The sequence below is a fragment of the Lepidochelys olivacea genome, assembly GCF_965140295.1.
Source record: "Lepidochelys olivacea isolate rLepOli2 genome assembly, chromosome: 15".
Lineage (NCBI taxonomy): Eukaryota > Metazoa > Chordata > Testudines > Cheloniidae > Lepidochelys > Lepidochelys olivacea.
Window position 1 is genome coordinate 29,105,917 of NC_140425.1, and position 12,013 is coordinate 29,117,929.

Consider the following 12,013-nt stretch of genomic DNA (forward strand, 5'->3'; position numbering starts at 1 on the left):
GAAATCTGGGTGTAGAAAGTGTGCATATCTGATTTGGAGTCTTTCTGAAGACTTTCATGTATTAGCCAGGATCTCAGCACTCACGCTCTTGCGCTCTCAAGATTTTCAGAAACAGATGGTTTATGATAGGTTTAGGAGCCTACCCTTAGATACCCATTTAAGATCTTGGTCAGCTATTTTAACATGTCAGTTAATCCTTTTTTCTGTGATTGTTTTCTTTTCTTTTGCCACCTCAGTAAGTTGAGCAAGTTTCAATCTCATTTTCAAGACATTATATTATTGTGGAGTCCAGCTGCATGAATAACCAATTTCTCAGTTTGCTGACCATTCCATAAAATTTAAAAACGCATTTTAAGTCAACCCAAAGCAATGTTTGGGTTTCTCAGCAAATGAAAGAGTAAAAAGATTTGTTCCAGGTCAAATTAAATGTTTTGTTCAAAAAAAGCAATGTTTCATTTAATCGTTAAGGTGTTTGGCTTTTTAAAATAAAACAAGTACGTTTTGAATCAAAAAATTGTTGCATTTGATTTAGAAAGCATCAACACAAACTACCAAGTTCCATTTTTGATCAGCACCTACTTTTATACTGTATATAATAAGGGTAGTGTGATGCACTAAATGCTGGAAGCAGTTAGAAGGCTCAAGTTATAAAAACAAAATATCAGAAGTGCACAAAGACTGGTATTTCAAAGCCATGCTCCAGCTTTGAAAACCCTGGAATATCTTGATTAAAAATCTCTGGCCCCAAGAATGGGAGTTTAGCCATTTCCTAGAACCCCTTTTCATGGCTATCTGATCACTACTGACTCTTCCTAGTGTAGGGGTCATTCTCTCAGAGGCATCTTTCCTAGCATACTGTTCTTGTAACTAACACTTTTAATTTTACCAACAGGCAAATGCAATCTTGAAGTGGCCATTCCACAAGCTGACTGCTGCTGACTACATCTCCTTTCTTATTCTTATACAGCTGATATATGCTCAGGTATTGCTACACACATTTTTGTACATCTCATTCTATTACTATGGGGAATTTTAAGAAACTTCATTCTTCTGCACAGTGTTCCTGTTACTTACTCCCCACTTCAAGTCTCGTTCTTCTATCAATGTATGCTTTGAAAATTACTGGAATATTCTGCAAATGGGAATAAGCAGAAAAAGTATATAAACTCTCAGTGCCCTCAGAACAAGGGAAGAGAAAGGGAGCGTCAATTACAGGCAGAGTTATCACTAAGTATTATATTTTCATTGAATTGTTCTTTAAGGTTGCGACCAGTCGAATGGCTTTGTATTATAAGAGTTTGAGGAATAAAGGAAGGGTCAAATATTTACATTACAATGAGGAAAGTTTAAAGTATGTCTGCAAGTCTTTAAAATCCAATCATACAGATTCATTTTTTAAAGTGTCAGCTACTTTGAAATGTGGTCTCCATGAAACTACTCAACTGTGGGTGTACAATTTATTGAAACATTGTACTCAGCATAGTTATCAATGGTTTGTTCACGAACTGTAGAGCAGCGAATCTAGTAGGGCACCACAGGGTTCAGTTCTGGGTCCAGCATTATTCAATATTTTCATTAATGGCTTAGATAATAGAAAGTATGCTTCTAAAATCTGTGGATGACATCAAGCTGAGAGGGTTTGCATGTGCTTTGGAGGAAAGGATTAGAATTCAAAAAGATCTTGATGATCTGGAGAATTGGTCTGAAATCAGTAAGAAGAAATTTAAGACGGACAAGTGAACCACTTGCACAAGGAAGGAAAAAAACTACAAAAGGGGGAATAACTGGTTAAGTAGTAGTACTGCTGAAAAGTATCTGGGGGTTATATTGGATCAAGACAGTTTAAGTCAGTGTCATGCAGAGGCAAAAAAGGTTAATATTCCAAAGTGTATCTATAGAAGTGTTCGCAAAAAGAAAAGGAGTATTTGTGGCACCTTAGAGACTAACCAATTTATTTGAGCATAAGCTTTCGTGAGCTACAGCTCACTTCATCGGATGCATACTGTGGAAAGTGTAGAAGATCTTTTTATTTATCTTATAAATAAAAGATAAATAAAAAAATCTTCTACACTTTCCACAGTATGCATCCGATGAAGTGAGCTGTAGCTCACGAAAGCTTATGCTCAAATAAATTGGTTAGTCTCTAAGGTGCCACAAGTACTCCTTCTCTTTTTGCGAATACAGACTAACTCAGCTGTTACTCTGAAACCTATAGAAATGTTGTATGTAAAACACAGGTGGCATTTGTCCCAATCTGTTCAACACTGGAGAAGCCTCAGCGGGAGTATTGTGTCCAATTCTGGGACCCCCTTTAGGAAAGATGTGGACGACCTCAAGTGACTCCAGAAGAGAGCAACAAAAATGACAAAAGATTTAGAAAACCTGCACTATGAGGAAGGTTAAAAAACTGGGGTATGTTTACTCTTGAGAAAAGAAGGGGGATGGGAATGGACCCAATAAGTGTCTTCAAATATGTTAAGGGCTGTTACAAAAAGAAGACTGATCAATTGTTCTGCAAGTTCACCGAAGGTAAGACAAGGCCTTAATCTGCAGCAAGGGAGATGTAGGTTAGATATTAGGAAAATTTTTCTAAGCAAGCATAGTCAAACTCTACAATAGCATTCCAAGGAAGGTTGTGGAATCCCCATCACTGGAGGTTTGTAAGAACAGGTTAGACATAAATCTTTCAGGTTTACTTGGTGCTGCCTCAGCACAGAGGGCTGGACTTGATGACTGAGGTCCCTCCCTTCCAGCCCCACATTTCTATGGGTCCATGAACATGGGATTAGATTATTACCCCTTTTTAAAAAACAAAAATAAAGTATAAGCAACTTTTTTTTAAACTGTCTTTAAAAATTTCAGCCCAAGAACTACAAATAATTTGCACTGAAATTAACCATAATCTGTTTAGATTTAAGTTTATTAATTTAACTCATTTCACACTGAATCTTTCCTAGGTATCATATTAATGGGACATTTCAAATGGGTATTAAGAGTTGGACAAATCATATTTCTCTTTTACACATGAATCCATGTTTTGTCAACTGTAGTTCTTTCCTTTATATTTTGACGTTAAAAGTTATAGGTAACTGCACAATCACTACATTCAATTTCTACACTCTAAATTTTTAACATAACTTATCCTTTTCATGAAAGTTCAATTACATTAACATTCTATTATTAAAACAAAGTAATTTACTCTTCACCATTTAATCACTTCATTCTGATTGGACAATGAAAATAGATTTTCTGGTTAGTTTCACTTTGAGTCTCCCGCAAAGAGAGTACAAGACTAAAAAGTATGTTATAAATACGGAAGCAATGTTTAAATCCCAACACCTTCTCATTGATTTGAAGTGTTTCACAAGGAAATTTCCACTGATATTAGGTTTTGTTAGCTCCAAATTATCTGTCTAGATGCTTAAAATTTTATTAGCAAAACATTTAGAATGACTATTACCTACAAATGCAGGAGTATGTCGTTTCTAAGGACAGGTGTATTGAAATACAAGATAGCTCTAAAGATTAAGCCTTCACTAAAGAGTTTTAAGATTCGGTTTGAGAGATGTCCAGTTACGAAAAGATTTTTTTTTTGGTAATGTGCTAGTCCATCAGAGCAAACTTTTAATCAATGGAGAACTCAGTCTGAACTGTTATTCATTTGAGGGGAATTTGATTGAGATATAATTATATGACGTTATGCAACAGTTTCAGACATATGCATAAAGAAAAGGAGGACTTGTGGCACCTTAGAGACTAACAAATTTATTTGAGCAGAAGCTTTCGTGAGCTACAGCTCACTTCATCGGATGCATCCGATTTGTTAGTCTCTAAGGTGCCACAAGTCCTCCTTTTCTTTATGCAGATACAGACTAACATGGGTCCTACTCTGAAACCTAAAATAGCATGGTGGGTTTTACATGTTATTTCCCTTTTAAGCTACACAAATCACATCTTAACACTTTTATTCAAAACACAGCTATTTACTTGAATGCAAGAATGGATCTTTGGCCTTCGTTTGTAAAAAATGGTATTAAATGCAGAAGGCTACATTAATCCAATATCATTGAGATTTAAAACAAAGTTTTTACTCCACATAGGCACTGACTGCTACAGCTCATATTAAAATAGGAGTAAATATATAATACACTAAATACATATAAAGGGGCAGAACTAGCTGATGTGGGAACGCTGTTAATATTTGTAACTAGTGTCATGAGTGATTTAAATCTAGAAAAACAATACCTGCCCCAAGCAGTTTAAAATCCTCTCTTGAATTTCTTGATTTTATATAAAGTTTCCATGTTGAAGCTTTGGCGTTTAATCAATGCAACACTAGTTAATATTGCTAATTTTTGTAGTGACAAATACAGTGACTTGGCCATATCCTTTGAGTACCTTGTTAGTTAGTTCTTTAAAGTCCTATTTATGTAGTATTTCAAGTAGGGCTGTTGATTAATCGCAGTTAACTCACGTGATTAATTCAAAAAATGTAATTGCAATTAATCTCTGTGACATAGCAGGGAGTGGGGAATATTGACCTGGGAATGTTGCAGGGGAGTTTTACTGGGACTGTCTGCACTGGGGATGGGAGACTTTCCCTGAGAGAAGATACCTGAGCATGTAACATGAGAGCCCAGGATGGGGGTTGGGGCCATGTGACACCTTCTGCCCTGGAAACTGGACAAAGGCTGGAGGAGGAACTACGGGGAGGGGGTGCAAGACGGCTGGAGGGGGTTTCAGTTTGGAGCTGGCTGTGGAAACGGAGGGAGCCCCAATACTGGGGTCTGAACTCCCTGCCCCCCAGAAGAAATTGACTGAGGGGTCCTGGTTGTACCTACAAGCTCTGTTTGGGACTGTGTTCCTGTCATCCAATAAATCTTCTATTTTACTGGCTGGCTGAGTGTCACGGTGAATTGCAGGTTAATTCAAAAGATGAATCGCAATTAATCGTACTGCAAAACAGTAGAATATTAATTGAAATGTATTACGTTTGGATGGTTTTTAAAAATATATTAATATCAATTATTACACAGAATAAAGTGTACACTGCTCACTTTTTTATTACAAATATTTACATTGTAACAATGATGAAAAGAAATAGTATGAAGTGAACTGAAAAATACAAGTACTGTAGTGCAATCTCTTTTTTTGTTACATAACTGCCCTCAAAAACAACAACGCAAAACTTTAGCGCCTACAAGTCCACTCAGTCCTATTCTTGTTCAGCGAATTGCGAAGACAAACCAGTTTGTTTACATTTATAGGAGATAATGCTGCCCACTTATTTACAATGTCACCAGAAAGTGAGAACAGGCATTTGCATGGGACTTTTGTAGCTGGCATTGCAAGATGTTTACATGCCAGGTATGCTAAACTTTCATATGCCCTTTCATGCTTCAGCCACCATGCCAGAGGACATGCTTCCATGCATCTGATGAAGTGAGCTGTAGCTCACGAAAGCTTAAATGCTCAAATAAATTTGTTAGTCTCTACGGTGCCACAAGTACTCCTTTTCTTTTTGCGGATACAGACTAATACTGCTGCTACTCTGAAACCTTCCATGCTGATGACGCTCATTAAAAAAAAAAGCATCAATTAAAGTTGTGACTGAAGTCCTTGGAGGAGAATTGTATGTCTCCGGCTGTTTTACCCGCACTCTGCTACATATTTCACGTTATAGTAGTCTCAGATGACAACTTAGCACGTGTTGTTCATTTTAAGAACATTTTCACTGCAGATCTGACGAAACACAAAGAAGATACCAATGTGAGATTTCTAAAGATAGCCACAGCACTTGACCCAAGGTTTAAGAATCCGAAAACCTTCCAAAACCTGAGAGGGATGAGGTGCGTGGAGCATGCTTTCAGAAGTCTTAAAAGAGCAACACTCCGATGCAGAAACTACAGAACCCAAACAACAAGAAAAAAGAAAATCAACCTTCTGCTGGTGGCATCCTGACACAGATTACGAAAATGAACATGCGTCAGTCTGCACTGCTTTGGATTGTTATCAAGCAGAACCAGTCATCAGCATGGATGCAGGTCCTCTGGAATGGTGGATGAAACATGAAGGGACATATTTACGTGCCAGATGTGCTAAAGATTCATATCTTGCAATTTTCAGAGTAACAGCCGTGCGTGTTAGTCTGTATTCGCAAAAAGAAAAGGAGGACTTGTAGCACCTTAGAGGCTAACCAATTTATTTGAGCATAAGCTTTCGTGAGCTACAGCTCACTTAATCGGATGCATACATCTTGCAATGCTGACTGCAACAGTGCCACGCGAATGCCTGTTCTCATTTTCAGGTAACATTGTGAACAGGAACCAGGCACCATTATCTCCTGCAAACATAAACAAACTTGTCTGTCCAACCGATTGGCTGAACAAGAAATAGGACTGAGTGGACTAGTAGGCTCTAAAGTTTTACATTGTTTCATTTTTGAATGCAGTTATTTTTTGTACATAATTCTACATTTGTAAATTCAACTTTCATGACAGATTGCAGTACAGTACTTGTATTTTTTCAGGTGAACTGAAAAATACTATTTATTTTGTTTTTTTACAGTGAAAATACTTGTAATCAAAAATAATATAAAGTGAGCACTGTACACTTTGTATTCTGTGTTATAATTGAAATAAACATATTTGGAAACTTAGAAAACATCCAAAAATATTTAAATAAATGGTATTCTGTTATTGTTTAACAGTGCGATTAATCACGATGTTTTTAATCACTTGACAACCCTAATTTCAAGACAGCAACCTTCACATTCCCACCCAATCCCAAAAAGTCTTAGACAGCAAATAAGCATTATATAAAATATCAAATACATCTTACTACTTGTTCTACCTTTTAACATTTCAACTACTTTTTCTTGTTAAAGAACTTTGACATATTTATGTTCTTTTCCTGGAAAATACTATTGATAGTTATGCTATAGCAAGGCAAACAATAACAGTAAGTAGCCACTATACAAACAACTTTTAAACTCTATTAAACACCAAACGCACTGAAACAAGGAGCTGACACCTGCAAAAAGCAGCAATTTTTCATGAACACTTCTGCCTAAACTTGTCAAAGACATGCAAAAAAAATTTTTTTTCCTTCAACACCCCCTAACAAGAGAGACAAGCGCTCTGTCTCTCTATATATAAGCAGCACAATCACAAACCAAATCCACTGGATTTGTAAATTCTAATAGTTTCTATAGCAGCAAAATTGTCCCTTTGCCCTGGCCTTTCATTATCCAGGTCAAAGAAATCTCACAAAAAGGAAGAGATTAAAGGCATTTATCTACTATCTGGCTCAACAAAGTCCTAGATTACTTTGTGCCAAATGGGAAAAAAATTAAAACCCGGCCAAGCTCTTCCAGGGTAAATCCAGACTTATGAGTGCATAGACAGACTTGAGACAGGCTGGATAAATCCAGTTTTCTTCTTTAAATAAATTATTTTGCTTTCTATTCCAAGGAGAATATCCACTGGCTACTTCACAACCTTGTACCTTTGCCAAAGAAAAACAAACCATTTTAATCAGATGCTGACCAAATAAAAAAAAATGAAACCCACCACAAACCCCCATATTTATTTAGAAAAGACTAGACACTGGGTGCACCTCCCTATCTCCCAAAGCATTACAGATGGACAGAACAAACCATTTCAATAAAATGGCATTTACAAGTGCAAAAGCAGCCCACTTCCACTTTAAAAAAATCAAATATGAGGCTGTATAAACTAAAACTCATAATTACACACCCAAAGTCAGAGGTTTGTATTCCTACAAACAACAGATTACAATGTTCTAATTAAAAATGATAACCTTTCCCACCTGAAGAACCACACAGAAAATCCCACAGATTATTCTGAAAAGGCTATTACAACAGGCTCAATCTCTGTCCTTTAGACCAAAAAGGTTTTCAACCTTTTTCCTTCTGAGCCCCCCGGCTATAAAAACTCCATGGCCCACTTGTGCCACAACAACGGTTTTTCTGCATATAAAAGCCAGGGCATACGTTAGTGGGGTAGCAAGCAGGGCAACCGCCCACAGCCCCGTGCCACAGGGGAAGCCACAAAGCTAAGTTGCTTTGGCTTCAGCCCTGGATGGCGGGGCTCCGGGGTTCAGCCCCACGCGGCTGGGCTTCGGGTTTCTGCCCCGGACTCGAGAAACTCTAATGCCGGCCCTGCTTGGTGGATCCCCTGAAACCTGGCCGTGGCCCCCCCAGGAGGTTGAGAACCACTTTGCTTTAGACAGAGACAAGCTGCAGCCCCCCGGTAACTGCCCAGCCAAGCATTCATCTACTGCGCATGTGTGCGGGGGGCAGGATACTGGACATTCAGCTTCTGAACCTCTCCCTCCTGCCCCCAATCGCCCCCCGGTTGGGAATGGGGCGGGGGGAGGGGAAGCGCACCGCAGCGCCGCTCAGGACACCGGCCGGCGCTGAAGGAAACCCCCGGCGTGACCACGCAGAGGCCGGCCAGAGGGGGCGAGACGGCAGGGCGGGCGAAGCCGGGAGGTCACGGGGGCACGGGCGAAGCGCCGCTCCGCTGCGGCCAGCCCTGTTGGAGGGGGGGCCCGGCACGGGCGAGCGGCGCGTATGGGGCAGGGCCCCCTCACCGCCCCGGCTGCCCCCGCCCTCGGACACACCGCGCCGGCCCCTGCCTTCGCGCCGAGCCCGGCCGCCCGCCCCCCTGCCGCGCGCCGCCCCCAGGCTCCAGCCCCACCGGACCCTCCCTCGGCTGCAGCCGGCGGGGCCGAGGGCACCCCCTCAGGGACCCCCCGCCGCTCTCCCGCCCGCCGTGCTTAACCCCAGACCCCGCTCCGCCGCCAGGACCCCCCGCTCCCTCACCCTCCAGCAGCCGTTGGATGATGCTGTCGATATTGAGTTTGTCTATATCCGCCATCGCCTCTCAGCGGCAATGCGGGCCCCGCAGCTCCCGCGCCCGAGTCGCCCGCCTCTCCCTGCTGCCCGCCGGCCCGGCGCTCGCCTGCCTCCCGCCCGCCGCTCTCAGCAGCGACCCAGCACCGAACAAAATGGCCGCCGTCCCCTCTCAGGAAGCATTGGTGGCGCACGAACACTAAGTGCAACGGCACGGCGGCCGGGAACGCTTTATAGGCAGAGCGCGAAGAGAGAGTTCGCTTTACTAGCGTCCCGCGCTCGCGAAATCCTTCCGCCGCGAGGGGGCGGGAGCAGGGACATAGATCCGACCGGAGCTTTAAAGCCGGCATGTGCCCGCCGCATTGCAAAGGGGGGTGGTGTGTTCAGAAAGCCGCTCGCAGCCAGCGCCCCCAGACGTGCAAGTCTGGCTCCCTAATCGACTAGATCAAGCCAAAAAGAGCGAAGATTATTGTTAATGGCAATCCTGAATAACTAATAGCAATAATAATTGTCGATCCATAGATATAATACACAGACCTAATTAATATTAATCGTAATTTGCCATTGATAACTGTGCTAACTGAAAAATGATCAATAACTATTTCAAGTGATAATTGTGTTATTAATATATCATATTTTGAGACGATTTGCTCTATTGCTTAAAGGTGCCCACTTTTCGCTTTTAAACAGACCTGACCAGCCACTTAGGACATCTGGCTTTACCCTGGAAAACAACTGTCTGACAACCACAGATGTGGGGAGTTTGTTGAAGAAACGTGGTCTGTTGAGCACAGACTAGAGCTTCCGGAGATTGAAGTCCTGGTCCTGCAAGGTGCCCGACAGGAATAAACCCTTATACCCAAATGGAGCTCCCAGTGTCTTCAGCAGGGCCCTACGCAGGTTCACGGCTCCCACTGTGCAGAGCATATTGCACAACTGGGTCCACAGATTCTATTCCTGACTTTGACAATGACTCACCGTTTAGTGTTGGGGAAGTCAATTTCTCTGTTTCTCAAATGCTTATCCTCCAAGGAACTCCATGTGGGTGTAGGGGTTTGGCCATGGGCCTCCCATAGCACAACTGGAGTCTCAGTTGCTCCATCAATAAAATGGGGTAAATCATACTGACCTACCTCCCAGATGTGATCTGAAACTTACTTCAGTAATGGCCCCGATCCTGCCAATACTTTCTGCAGATGAGTAACTATGCATGCGAGTCTCCCTGGGCCTGTAGTTATTTCCAGGATGTTTGTTAAGTGCTTTGAAATTCTTGGAGGAAGGCACAAGAAATGAGCATATCCTTTAAAAAATATTTTATTATTGTAATCCATATTTAAAATTATTTTATTCTACATGTAGTAGAAACACATTGGAGGCAAAGTCAAAAACAATTAAAATCAGCTGAGTTTCTGACAAATTAAATTGCATTGGTAGTGAGATGGTCTGTGCTGGCTTTTACTATTGCTCACTGCTTTGCATCTATGCCTGAATATTGTTTAATGGGTTTATTTACTCCTAGTTTAATTTGCAGGGATGTCTCTGCCAACCCAGTTTCCTCCTCCCCTCTCCAAAATAAATTGCTTCCACTGTACACATGCTGGATTCTTTACACAGCAGTTATATAATAATCATAACAACTCATTATCATGGTGGGGCCAGAGCAAAGTTCAAGCTGATCATGGTGATGAAGCAGGAAACTTGCAGTCTCAGCACATTTTAGAGCCAATAATGAAGAAGCAGTTGAAAGGAGATAGATGTAGAGACCATAGGTAACCACAGGCATTTGCTGATTACAAAATGCACCTTCAAAATTTAGCTCTGGAGTGAATGTCTATTCTAATGGGTACCCCAGAGTCAAATGCTAATCTCAGAACACCCGTGTAAATCCAAAGTAACCCCACACTGATGTAAATCTGAAGTAACTTTATTGTCTTCAGTGTGACTGAGATCCGGATCTTGCCAGCCACGTGTAATGAGTTGCTATGAGAAACTCAACTTTTGTATTTTCAAAATTTGTGTGTTTAAATTCAAACCTTCTCATTTCCACCTACTCCCCCTTCACTCCCTAAACTTCTTGGTTCTCCTTACTGTTCCATTTGTCTCCATCTTCAGGTTTGCCTCTGTTTCCATGCTGCCTCTTCCCTTGGAACAATTTCCCAATTCTTGCCCACCAAACACCCTTTCTCTCTTTTAAATCTCTCCTTTAATTCCCTGGGTCAACTTCTCTGCCAGCTAACTCCATTGAACTCAGTAGAGTTACATCAGCAGAGAATCTGGCCCCATGTTTCCAAGGAATCTTTCCTGTCTTGTTCTCCTTGCCAATAAGGTCTCCATCCCCTCTCATATTTCAAGTGCTGTTCCACATCTTGTTTATCTTAGAGGCCTAATCCTGCAAGGTCTTGTGAGGTGCTGAGTACTTTCAACTCCTGTTGATTTCTGTAGGAGTTGGAAGGGCACAGCACCTTGCAGAATCAGGCCTTTAGCATTCAATCCTGACAGCAAAGATGTCAGTGGGACCATTCAGCTGTGTGAAGTTACTTGCATGCATGCAGGATTGGCCTTTAGAACATATTCTCTTCAGGGAAGGGAATATGCCTTGCTCTGAATCTGATCATGCAAAGTGCAGAGGACTAACAATTCCCAGTAGCCTCACCAGGGGTTTAGGATCAGGCCCTTTTTTACAATGCACTAGGTACATTTACAGTGCTACATAAACACTCACTGTTCTAATACTAAACTACAATTAATATCAATAAAATACAGTGTTTGCAAACCACAGTCATTAAAGTGCCATTTTAAAATGAATTTTTCTGAAATCAACTAATTGTTCTTTGCAGAAAATAGCAAGTCTCACTCGGCAACAATGTCATTGATTTAAAAAAGGGGCACAGCCAAAGTATTTTTAATAGTTTTAATTTAATTTTCCCACCACCACCACCAGTTATTTGTTTCAGGGTGTTTGTGGGAGAAATAGCCAGGGAAATCCCTCCATCCTTTGAACAGCTTGCTGGCTTCAAGCATTCAATAACTTTCCAGTCTACAGAACATATATCTCCCCTCCTCTCTATTTTTCTGAGGTTTGCATTATAGTTTGCTAAATACATGATGACATGCTATTTGTCTCGCTCCACAGCT

General features: G+C 41.2%; 1 protein-coding gene across 1 annotated transcript in view; it reads right to left on the reverse strand.

The window, feature by feature from the left end:
- The window catches only part of PPP1CC (protein phosphatase 1 catalytic subunit gamma), a 30,815-nt gene extending 21,726 nt beyond the window's left edge, over positions 1 to 9,089 (reverse strand). Inside the window, exon 1 of the mRNA XM_084648980.1 lies at positions 8,849 to 9,089. Coding sequence (XP_084505106.1) covers positions 8,849 to 8,903 — 55 coding nt within the window. The 5' untranslated portion in view covers positions 8,904 to 9,089. The remainder of the gene's footprint in view (positions 1 to 8,848) is intronic.
- Positions 9,090 to 12,013: the final 2,924 nt, after the last annotated feature.